Below are 12984 nucleotides of genomic sequence, written 5' to 3'. Positions count from 1 at the left end.
CAAAACCTGCAGAAGAAACACAGCGGAAACCTGGAAATACCATCCAACACAAAACTGAGTGAATAATGTTCAGTCTGAAACTACTTCTGATGCCAAAAAGTCAAAGATAAAAATCTCTAGGTAATTTTGTTATATAAAGCTTAATAAATAAGGCTACTAAGCTACCAAGCTCCTAGGACAGAACTGACCTGGCTGCAGCTTCAATTAGCACTGACGTGTGAAGTGAGATGTGTGAAAACTCTTGAGCCTAACAATGTTTCACAGCATCCCCCACCCAAATGCAGAGGAATTTGAAGCCCCCTGTGCCATGGCACATCCCTGTGCAGATGTCATCACAGTAGAGTACCCCTTGGATATTAAAAATAACACTGCACAGAATAAGTGCAAAAAGAAGATCCTCAAGGACAGTCCAGAGACATTTGCTCACTGCCACAAAGAGGGGAACGTAAGAAACTTAATTTTTCACACAGACCATCCCCTGGCATGGCACGGTGCTACAAGAGCCGGGTGGAAACTCAGAATGACTTGTCAACGTGTACAAGTCTGGGACAGTAATGGTGCAGGGCATCCTCAAGCAGTTCCAGCAGGACTTTTACGGGATCAAAGAGAGAGCACAGCAGGAAAAGCTCTCTCTCTCTCTGTGACGACTCCCCCGTCCTGAGTGAGTCTGATCACACCTCTTCAAACTGTCCTGCAGACGAGGATAGTCCCCCCCCCTCCCCCAGCACTGAACACACCCAGGTCCCACAACTGCCCTGCTCCTCCATCATTGAGAGGACGGCTGGCTGCACTCTGGACTGAGGTGAGAGAAATTAAAGAGGATGGAGAGGAACACATGGCACAGCTAACAGGACTGAAGGAGGAGGTGAGAAAGCTGAGGTGTGACAGAGAGCAAGACACTCCTCCAGAAAAGCCAGCAGAACAGCCCACCTCAGACCCGGACCATAACCTCAACACCAGAATTGGACAGACAACACAGGACCCCCCAACCCAACAGCCCACCCCGATAGCCCTCCTGACAACCCCCACACATCCACTAAGGACACTCAGTAGACAGAAACGGTGCTCCTCATTGATTCAAATGGCAAATACATTGAAGAGAATAAGCTTTTCAACATGCTCTGCTCACACCTACTGTTACAATCTCATCCTGGAATATACAAGGTCTAAAGTCACCTGCCTTTGGCCTAAAGAGCAGGAACCGTTACTTCGTCAAAGAAATTGGAAATGCAGACATTGTCATCCAACAAGAAACATGGTATAGAGGACATGGACCCACTGGTTGCCCTCTAGGTTACAGAGAGGTCCAATCCTCCAAACTACCAGGTATGCAAGAGGGTATGCTAATTTGACAGACCACGTACTCAACCTGCACACCCTAATTGACAAACAAACCAAAACAAAGGCAAAGTCTTCTCATGCTTTGTTGACTTCAAAAAAGCTTTTGACTCAATTTGGCATGAGGGTCTTCTACACAAATTGATGGAAAGCGGTGTTGGGGGAAAACATACAACATTATAAAATCCATGTTCACAAACAACAAGTGTGCAGTTAAAATAGGCAAAAAACACACCATAAATTCCATAGGGCCAAGTGTGAGACAGAGATGGAAGTTAAGCCCCACCCTCTTCCAAATACAGTTTAAGTTGGAAGTTTACATACACCTTAGCCAAATACATTTAAACTCAGTTTTTCACAATTCCTGACATTTAATCGTAGTAACAATTCCCTGTCTTAGGTCAGTTAGGATCACCACTTTATTTTAGGAATGTGAAATGTCAGAATAATAATAGAGAGAATGATTTATTTCAGCTTTAATTTCTTTCATCACATTCCAAGTGGGTCAGAAGTTTACATACATTCAATTAGTATTTAGCACCATTGCCTTTAAATTGTTTAACTTGGATCAAATGTTTCGGGTAGCCTTCCACAAGCTTCCCACAAAAAGTTGGGTGAAATATGGCCCATTCCTCCTGACAGAGCTGGTGTAGCTGAGTCAGGTTTGTAGGCTTGCACATACTTTTTCAGTTTTGCCCACACATTTTCTATAGGATTGAGGTCAGGGCTTTGTGATGGCCACTCCAATACCTTGACTTTGTTGTCCTTAAGCCATTTTGCCACAACTTTGGAAGTATGCTTGGGGTCATTGTCCATTTGGAAGACCCATTTGTGACCAAGCTTTAACTTCCTGACCGATGTCTTGAGATATTGCTTAAATATACCCACATAATTTTCTTTCCTCATGGTGCCATCTATTTTGTGAAGTGCACCAGTCCTTCCTGCAGCAAAGCACCCCCACAACATGATGCTGCCACCCCGTGCTTCACGGTTGGGATGGTGTTCTTCGGCTTGCAATCTTCCCCCTTTTTCCTCCAAACATAATGATGGTCATTGTGGCCAAACAGTTATATTCTTGTTTCATCAGACCAGAGGACATTTCTCCAAAAAGTACAATCTTTGTCCGCATGTGCAGTTGCAAACCGTAGTCTGGCTTTTTTTATGGTGGTTTTGGAGCAGTGGCTTCTTCCCTGCTGAGTGGCCTGTCAGGTTATATTGATATAGGACTCGTTTTACTGTGGATATAGATACTTTTGTACCTGTTTCCTCCAGCAGCTTCACAAGGTCCTTTGCTGTCGTCCTGGGATTGATTTGCACTTTTCGCACCAAAGTACGTTCATCTCTAGGAGACAGAATGCGTCTCCTTCCTGAGCGGTATGACGGCTGTGTGGTCCCATGGTGTTTATACTTGCATACTATTGTTTGTACAGATGAACGTGGTACCTTCAGGCATTTGGAAATTGCTCCCAAGGATGAACCGGACTACAATTTGTTTTCTGAGGTCTTGGCTGATTTCATTTGAATTTCCCATGATGTCAAGCAAAGAGGCACTACATTTGAAGGTAGGTCTTGAAAAGCATCCACAGGCACACTTCCAATTGACTCAAATTATGTCAATTAGCCTATCAGAAGCTTCTAAAGCTATGACATCATTTCTGGAATTTGGAATCTGGAATATCCTCCGTGTACAACATAAAACATCAAATAATGCATGCAGAGCAGAATTGGGCCAATACAGAATACCTGACCACTGTGACTGGCCCAAACTTAAGGAAAGCTTTGACTTTGTACAGATTCAGTGAGCATGGCCTTGCTATTAAGAAAGGTCGCTGTAGGCAGACAAGAAAAGACAGGCTATGTGCACCCTGCCCACAAAATGAGGTGGAAACTGAGCTGCGCTTCCTAACCTCCTGCCAAATGTATGACCATGTTAGAGAGACATATGTCCCTCAGATTACACAGACCTGCAAAGAATTTGAAAACAAATCAAATTTTGATGAACTCCCATATCTATTGGCATGAAATACCAGTGTGCCATCACAGCAGCAAGATCTGTGACCTGTTTCCACAAGAAAAGGGAAACCAGTTGAAGAACAAACACCATTGTAAGTACAGCCCATATGTGTTTATTTGACCTTTTGTACTTTAGCTATTTGCACATCGTTACAACACTGTATACAGACATATGACATTTGAAATGTCTCTATTTTGTAACTTGTGTCAGTTTAATATTTAATGTTCACTTTTTGTTTATTTCATTTTATGACACAAAAACAGAGCAAGGGAGAGTAAGAACATACATCATGGACCACTACTGCATGCTGTCTGTGTACAAACACAGGGGCAACATTAACAAACTGTCTGGGCCTCCCATGAGCAAATGAAACCTTCCTATGAATACTGTACTGTGTAATGAACTGTGTGCCGTTTCAGCGGAGTTCGCTGTGGTCTGCTGCCTTACAGCACCGGCTTGAGCTCTGCGATTATTCCTGTTCATTTAATTAATTCAATTGATATAGAACTGTGGAAAATGCCAAATCTGCAAATATGACTATCAAGACATCATTCAGTGTAGATCTGTATTTACAGATGAATTGTTGGGGTGGTAGTGTTTCCTGGTCAGATTGCATGGTAAGGAAACATTTCTGACCCTTTTTTCATTCTATATTATCCTGTTTTTTACATCAGCTATTTTTTTGTCTATTTGAGTTGCTAAATATGGGGTAGCCATGCAGCTAGGGGAAAATATTAGATATTTCATAATATTTCACAATGGACAATATTTCATCAGTAAATAGAGTAAAGAGGAGGAATCATGTGATTCCTTAATTGATATCTTTCTCCAGCTGGACATCCTGAATATGTGTGCTGAAATCCTGAGGCAGATGAGAGAGTTTGTCTAAAGTGGAATCATATGGAGAGCAGAGCTGTGGGATGGAGGGATGGAGGGAAAACTCAGCAAAGCCTTGGCTCCACTGCCAGGTGTCAATCAGGGATTAAATATACATCTCTGAAATGGACTACACTCCAATCCAATCACATCTGGCCAGCTGATCTCTTTTGTGGATAGGAGGATTAATAGAATGAAAAGAGCAGTGGAACCAGAGCCCTATATGCATTACATGGGTCTGAGTGGTACAGTGGCTGCAGTGGTCTGGTTTCTCCATCTACTACAGCTGCTTATTACAGGTCTTTGTCAGGCATATTACAGGCCTATGACCCTTCATACTGCTTTCTCCATGGTGACAGCAATCCTCTATCCATGAGAGAGCAGAACGGGGTTAGTGCAGAGCAGACAGGGCCAGATTCTCCCATATACTCCCCTGCTTACCCTGCTGTTGCATCAGTCAAAGCAATACAGTGTGTATTGTATGTAAGTGTGTGTGTGGTGCTTTACAACATGCTCTCAGTACAGATTTACCAACATAGGCTGCCTTGATTCCGACCCGAGTTAAGCGTACGTAAATGGAACGGTATTCCCTTCTTATGAACTTTTCTCCTTATGCGTATTCGGACCTTGAATAGCATGGTATTCACACACTATTCGTTCAGGTGGAGATCAAAGACATTACGTGGCGGAGGTGTTTCTCCATAGATATAAGCCTTATTCTGACCTTTACTTAATTCCCTCATTATTCCACAACCTTAACGAGCTAGGAAACCATGAAAAGGTTGAGCGAACCTGCTGGGTCCAAGTGGAAAAAGCATCTACTACAGCATTCTCCATGCACTGTATATATGAATGGATAATATCTATTGATAAGAGCTATAGGTAAATGAGTCATTCATTTGGAGAAGGGGATTGTAAATACACATAGCAATTGTTTTAGAGAATTGTCCCTTATGTTCCCTGGAGATGAATGTGGAACCAGCCATATGGAAGCAACATGAAAATCACATCAACACGACATGTATTGTGGCCCCTTTTCCACAGTGAAATATGCTATAAATAGCTGTGCCGTTATTCAGAATCTTCATTGTGGGCCCTCAGAATTTGATATATGTACTGTAGAATGTTTTAACTGTAGCCTATGCCTAAGCTTTTATTAGTTTTATTGTACAATGTGTATCATGTTAAAAATGAGCCAATATTGGGAGCCACCGTCAGTAATATCCTCATACATTTATAACTATCATTTTACGGTTCGTTTTCTTCCATTTGTAGCTCACATTTTGCGTCATTCCATTCCGTTCTGTTTACCTTCCTTTCCTCTGTCACCTCCATGTAAGTTGTTTGTGAGGGTCGCTAGCATTAGCGGATCATATTAGACTAACGTTGTGGAATACCAGCTAGTGAGAAGTGCGTAGGAAAAGTGTGCGTAAGAAAGGTGTTATTTCGGAATCGGGCCTATATAGCATACCAGCACATGATCAGAAGCTATAGGAGAGGAGAAAGTACTGGGAGAGGAGGAGAGGAGTTCTGCTCCTCCTCTCTCTCTCTTTCTCTCTCTTCTCATCCAGAATGAATACATTCTTCAACCTCCGTCATCAGGGAGATGCAGCACATCATCCAACATGGAATATCAGCTCACTATCTGGATCACAAACATTAAAGAAAACATACAGTATTTCAGATGTATGCAAAAGCATGTATCTTTTGCCATTAACAGCCTTGTCTTGCCATTACCAGCCAGTGAATTGAGTTGCTTGTCATGGCGATAAAGCTTCTTGAATTGAAAATGTTTTTAGATTGATCAGAAGATGTTTGGATAAAAACCTTTTATTACATTAGAAAACATAATAATTTAAATGAGTAGATACCAATTAAACAGTGGCAGAACACACAGCACACACTGGACACAGAAGGCCAGAGCAAAGAGAGACATCCAGAGGGGGAGACCTACAGTACAGTCCCAACCCAACCCAACAGTATCAGTACCAGTCATCAGTAGGCTACTAAAGTCAGTTCTGGGTCACAGACAGACAGACAGAGAGAGAGAGGCTGGCTAATGCTTCAATCCTGTTGGAGTGTGAAACTGGGTTTTACAGCAAAAAGCCCCACAACACACTGGACGTGGGGGGTAACAAGGGTTACAGTTATAAATCAGTAACCCAATTCTCAAATTTTCCCCATTCCCATCCATATTTCGATTGCAGCCGTCCGATATTCCTGTATCCCTCCCAGCCTAGTGGGAGTCAGCTGTTGACAAATTAGTTACACAACTGCTCCAGGGAGAGAGAGAGAGAACAGAGAAAGAGAGGGAACAGAGAAATAGGCATCACACACAACTCCAGTCAATGAGAGGTTCTGTTGGCTGGGGTCTGGTCACTAGGTTACCATAGAGAATGTCTGCTCTGTGACCTCCTTGGCTGACATCCGTGGATATAGTTATACAGCATCGAGTGGAGATCCGTGTGGATCCTCTACCTCCGTGTCAGCAAATCCTTCTCAAAGATATAACCTCGGAAAGATCCATCAGTGTCTGTATTGTTTTGGAGTATATTCACCATGTACTGTGGATGTCTATGGATACACAACATACACACACCGTTCAAACACAGTCTGTGGATTTGACACGCCTTCTATTCATGTGTCCACCAGGCTTTGTGGCTGGTCAGGAAGTGTGTATGTTCCTGTACCACACGTGGTCTGTCAGGCCATGTGTGTGTCTTGGGTCATGTGATGTGTTTGTGTCCCTGTGTCACATGGAGGCGAGGCTCTGGAAGCCACAGAACTTCCAGCGTTTCTCCAGCGTGGCTCCCACTCCACTCAGCTCCTGTCTGAAGACACTGGGCAGACGACCCATCAGAGACTCCAACTCACCCGCTGACACCTGGACGGGAGAGGGACGGGGACAGGTGACATCACCTAACGGGTCTTTCCTATTTGTGTAACAATTAGATAAGATTTCATATGCCCATTTCAGTTTTCCCTCCAGCTTTTTCCCTTTCTCTAGTGACTATTTCATGTCAATAAACTGACCGTAGTGTCCAGTCTCTGGATGTAGGACCACAGATAGTCGATGTTGGCTCCAAACGGATGGACGTGGAGGAAGGTAGATATGATGCCTGCATAGAAACAGAGAGCGATTGAGCGATAGAGAGAGAAACAGAGACACAGAGATAGATTGAGAGATGAGAGATAGAGAGAGAAACAGACACAGAGATAGATTGAGAGATAGAGAAAAACAGAGACATTGAGAGAGATGAGAGATGGAGAGAGATAGAGAAGCAGAGACATTGAGAGAGATGAGAGATAGAGGAGAGAAACAGAGACACAGAGATAGAGAGAGAAACAGAGACACAGAGATAGATTGAGAGATAGAGAAAAACAGAGACATTGAGAGAGATGAGAGATGGAGAGAGATAGAGAAGCAGAGACATTGAGAGAGATGAGAGATAGAGAAGAGAGAGAAACAGAGACATTGAGAGAGATGAGAGATGGAGAGAGATAGAGAAGCAGAGACATTGAGAGAGATGAGAGATAGAGAAGAGAGAGAGACAGGAAGAGGGAAGAGAACGAACATGCTGTTCAACTTCAGCTCTCCAGCAGAGCTGCAATCTGCATTTTGCCGACGTGCCATGCAATGAATGCATCCCGCGCCGCCATAAAAAACGCTGGTCCGAGTAGAAACAGCACTTGAGTTGATTACTTGTGAGAGGTCCTGCAGAGGTAACACAGCGACTCAGGGGGAGAGAATATAGTGCGGTCCCCTGGGAAGCCTGAGCCAATATTTATTCCCCTGATTTATATGACGGAACATTGCCCATTACAGACAGGACTAATTTACTCCCCTCAGCCACCACCACTCAGACGGAACCACCACACTGCATGAGGTGGGAATGGATGGTGTGTTTGTGTGGGGGGGGGGGGTCTTAGTGTGTGCATGTGTGTGTGCGTTCACGTCTATACGTGTTGTGGACGTGTTGTTGTGTATGTCCATGCATGCGGATGTGTATCTGTATGTGTTTGTGGTGTGTAAAGGTGTGTATCCCTTACAGAAAAATGAAAAGCCCAGAAGCAGTGTTGGCTGCAGTCAAAGGAGGCTGGTGGGAGGAGCTATTGGAGGACGGGCTCATTGTAATGGCTGGAATAGAATAAATGGAACAGTATCAAACACATCAAAGATATGGTAGTCACATGATTGACTCCGTTCCATGTATTATATTCCAGCCATTACAATGAGCCTGTCCTCCTATAGCTCCTCCCACCAGCCCCCACTGGCTGCGGCAGGCTGGGAAGCAGACAGGGTGGCTGGCTGGCATGGAGATAGAGAGCTCTGCCTCTCCTCTCCTTCATGTTGGCTTTCTGTGGGCCGCGTTAAAAGAGATAAATGTGCATCTGCCTACTCCTCTTTGCTTTACTCTGCTCCCCTTTCGTCTGCTCTCCCCTCTTCTCTCCCCTTCTCTCCCCTTCTCTGCTCTGCTCCAACCGGCTCCTGGCTCTGTTTTACACCAAGCTGTTTTTACCTCCCTACAGCACCAAATGGAGCTCTGCTTTCCAGCTGCTAATCTCAGAATTGGCACAGAACTATTTTGTGCTTGTGCCTACAGGAGATTCAGACAGTGAACAGAAACAAAAGGAAAGCAGGCTAATAAAATGACTCCGGTCAGAATCAGAATAGAAGCTGCTTCCTTTTTGTGATGAAACTACATTTCTGGGAGCTGAAATGGAGGGGAGGTAGAGGGGGAGGAGAAAGGGGGAGGAAAGAGGGAGAGGTAGAGGGGGAGGAGAAAGGGGGAGGAAAGAGGGAGAGGTAGAGGGGGAGGATAGAGGGAGACGGAGAGAAGAGCCACGGGAGAATTAGGCAATTTGTGTTCTACAGTCAGTCTCTCCTCTCGCCTGAAACCGGTTTGTCTTTTCTCCTGTTCTGGCTGACGGCATCCTCGTCTATCTCAGTGTCCCCGGCGCCCTGTGATGGAGTGTGTTTCTGTGTGTGAACACAACCATAGCACTGCCGCGTGCAGCTGGGAGAGATCATGTGTGTGTTCGTGTGTGTGCCTGCATACGTGCGTTTTGCATGTGCCTACGTTCAGAGTTGGCGTGTGTGTGTGGCCAGGGCCAGCAGAGTACTGCTTGGCAACCAGACCCATAGTACCTCTCACCTGAGCCCCCCTCCACCCAGTCCTTGGGTTCTTCATCCAAGAATACAACAGACCTACCTAGTCTCAGAGCAAAACATATGATATTTTACAAAATCTGTGCCACTACAAGACCAAAAGTATGCTGGTCGAACATTTCATTCCAAAATCATGGCCATTAATATTGAGTTTCCCCCCCTTTCCAGCTATAATGGCCTCCACTCTTCTGGGGAGGCTTTCTACTAGATGTTGGAACATTGCTGCAGGGACTTGCTTCCATTCAGCCACAAGAGCATTAGTGAGGTCGTGCACCTATGTTGGGCAATTAGACCTGGCTCGCAGTCGGTGTTCCAATTCATCCCAAAAGTGACTGGCTCTGCGCAGGCCAGTCAAGTTCTTCCACACCGATCTCGACAAACCATTACTGTATGGACCTCACTTTGTGCACAGGGCTTTGTCATGCTGAAACAGGAAAGGGCCTTCCTCAAACTGCCACAAAGTTGGAAGCACAGAATCATCTAGAATGTCATTGTATGCTATAGCGTTAAGATTTCCCTTAACTGGAAGTAAGGGTCCTAGCCCAAACCATGAGAAACAGCTTACTTATAGCTGGCCGGGGCAGCTCTAGGAGGGCAGAAACTTGACGAACTGACTTGTTGGAAAGGTGCCATCCTATGACGGTGCCACATTGAAAGTCACTGAGCTCCTCAGTAATGCCATTCTACTGCCAATGTTTGTCTATGGAGATTGACTTTGTGCTCGAATCCACTAACTTGAAGGGTTGTCCACATACTTTTGTTAGGTTAGGAGTTAAGGTTAGGGTTAAGGTTAGGGTTAGGAGTTAAGTTAAAGGGTTAAGGTGAGGGGAAGGGTTATCTAACATGCTAAATAGTTGCAAAGTAGCTAAAAAGTAGTGAGCAGTTCTAATTTGCTAAAATGCTGAAGTTGTCCAGAATGAGATTTGAATGTGCACCCTTTGGATAGATAGACGTTCACATTATACGTCCGACCAACGACCCTCCATTTGTTTTTGCCTTAATGAACCTTTTTTTTTTTACTAGCAAGTCAGTTAAGAACTAATTCTTATATACAATGATGGCCTACACTGCCCTATGGGACTCCCAATCATGGCTGGTTGTGAAACAGCCTGGATTTGAACCAGGGGGTCTGTCGTGACGCCTCTAGCATTGAGATGCAGTGCCTTAGACACCCCCCGAGTGTCATACCCCCGAGTGTCATACCAAATATAACATTGTCATACCTATTTGAGTGACTCGGATTCACGTAGGCCAATTTAATGTAACCTAACGTAAAGTAACATTTCATACTAAATGGAGTGGCACGGATTTGAGTCAAATATTATATGTTTTGCTCTGAGACCAAGCTGGATAGACAGGCTTTCAAGACTGTTTCACCCCATTAACAATTGGCTCCCCTCCAACATGTTGAACACCAACCATTAAAACACTACCAGTCAGATGAATATTACAGGCGAAAATGTAGCAATCCAGATAATATTATGCATATGCTTTGTAGTATACATCAAATGTATATGTACTGTACCCAGTAGCAGAGCCTCTCTCTCTGATGTGAGGGGTCCTCTCACGGCTGCTTCACTCCTCCTGTCTCTGCTGCGGTACAGAGTGGTGGCATAGCCGTTCACTACCTACAGACACACAAGTGTTATTGTGTTATTTTTATGAGAGAGAGGAGAGTGGCTGGTGCTACTGATGCTACTCCATTGGGATACCCCCCTTTCCTTCCCCTTCTCCTCTCTTCACCAGTGCATCTCCTTTCACAGGGCACAAGGGACATACACAGTAACACACTACAACCCCCTCCCCCTCCCCATATACCCCTAATGCATAGGCCTACCCCCTGCTCTGAAGACGTCATCAGACGCTGACGTCACCTCACACTGGCTGGCTGGGTCAATAAAATCACTCAAGAGATGTTGATTGCATGTGTATGTGTACACAGGAGGCTGGAGAGGGGAGGACAGTTCATAGTAATGGCTGGAATGGTATCACACATATGAAAACCAAGTGTTTGATATGTTTGATACCATTCCATTCATTCTGTTCCAGCCATTACTATGAGCTGCCCTCCCCAATTAAGGTGCCACCAGCCTCCTGTGTTGTACAGTATTGTGTGGGTACTGTATAGTGGTGTATGTTGGGGCGAACTGACCTTCTCAGGTGTTTCTCCATTGGTCCCCTCCACTACCACTACATCCCCGTTAGTCAGCATCTGAAAACAAGACACACAGAGAACCAGACAGAGACCAACATCAAATACTGACCCTTCATCCCTGGTAACAAACAGAGGCATAGCACATGGTCTTAGTAACAGAAGCAAGATCCAAGTAGCTGTTGTTTAAGGTAGCATCTTTAGACTATATGGAAACAATGTATCCTCCCTGGATGTTCGATCTGTCCTTTCATTTGTTCATCTATCTGTTTCATCCACCTGTCCACTGGTAGCTGAATAGACTCTTTCTCCACAGGAGCTCTATTCCTATTGATGTTCCCATTATCTCAGTCCAATAATAATGAATAAACAGTTAGAGTTAGCAGAATCAGATAGAATCAGAAAGGTACTCGTCCATCCACGGGTTGTATTATTCTCAGCAGTGGAGTGTGTTCATGGATGCCAAAGGAAGCCAGCCTTCCACATACATTTGACCAATGATACAGGCAAATGATTATAACGTAGATTCTGATCTCATCATCAATTCAAACATTGTGCCACTGGCTTGAGACGATTGAAGTTCAATATGTGGCCTAGATGTAGTAAGTTCATGTTAACTAGCTAGCTAGCTAACTTAGCTGGTTCATTTTTGCCCATGTGAGGAAGTTAGGCTAGCAAGCAGTTTTTCCAGGTAGCCTAGTCTAGGACAACTAAAAGTGTGTACTACTGAATGACATTCAGATCGTTTTGCCAACATGAAAGAGAGGATGGCATTGGGGTTCATCTAGTCTACAAGTCAACATGTTGTTTCTACTTGCACACACACACACACACACGCACGCACGCACGCACACGCACACACACACACACACACACACACACACACACACACACACACACACACACATATGATGCTATTTAAATGTTTATGTTGAAATGGTGCTGGAATAGTGACGGCAGTGCTCCTGTTGTCTGTGTGGTTCTAAATCAGTAGTTGTTTGGTAAACTGTCAGAACCATTCATTTGCTTGACCATGTTGTAGGCCAGTGGTTTTCAAAGTCGGGGTAAACATTTTTAGGAACAAAAAATGAAGAGAACCGATTATTATATGGGACAATATATACTGAACAAAAATATAAATGCAACATGCAACAATTTTTTTTTTATACTGAGTTACAGTTCATATGAGAAAATCAGTCAATTGAAATAAATTCATTTGGTCCTAATCTCTGGATTTCACATGACTGGGAATACAGATATGCATCTGTTAGTCAGAAAACCAGTCAGTATCTGTTGTGACCACCATTTGCTTCATGCAAGGCGACACATCTCCTTCACATAGAGTTGATCAGGCTGTTGATTGTGGCCTGTGGAATGTTGTCCAACTCCTCTTCAATGGCTGTGCAAAGTTGCTGGATATTGGCGGGAACTGGA

At 44.3% G+C, this 12984-nt stretch overlaps 1 protein-coding gene across 1 annotated transcript in view; it reads right to left on the bottom strand.

Moving 5' to 3' along the window:
• Positions 1 to 6048: 6048 nt before the first annotated feature.
• The window catches only part of LOC115108734 (ecto-NOX disulfide-thiol exchanger 1-like), a 98797-nt gene continuing 91861 nt past the window's right edge, over positions 6049 to 12984 (bottom strand). Inside the window, exons 12-15 of the mRNA XM_065018018.1 lie at positions 11551 to 11610; positions 10924 to 11026; positions 7262 to 7347; positions 6049 to 7112 (exon numbers count right to left, since the gene is read on the bottom strand). Coding sequence (XP_064874090.1) covers positions 6981 to 7112; positions 7262 to 7347; positions 10924 to 11026; positions 11551 to 11610 — 381 coding nt within the window. The 3' untranslated portion in view covers positions 6049 to 6980. The remainder of the gene's footprint in view (positions 7113 to 7261; positions 7348 to 10923; positions 11027 to 11550; positions 11611 to 12984) is intronic.

Source organism: Oncorhynchus nerka, linkage group LG1 (assembly GCF_034236695.1).
Source record: "Oncorhynchus nerka isolate Pitt River linkage group LG1, Oner_Uvic_2.0, whole genome shotgun sequence".
NCBI classification, from domain to species: domain Eukaryota; kingdom Metazoa; phylum Chordata; class Actinopteri; order Salmoniformes; family Salmonidae; genus Oncorhynchus; species Oncorhynchus nerka.
Note: the sequence above shows the minus strand (reverse complement) of the source record. Positions and strands in the feature narration are given on the sequence as shown.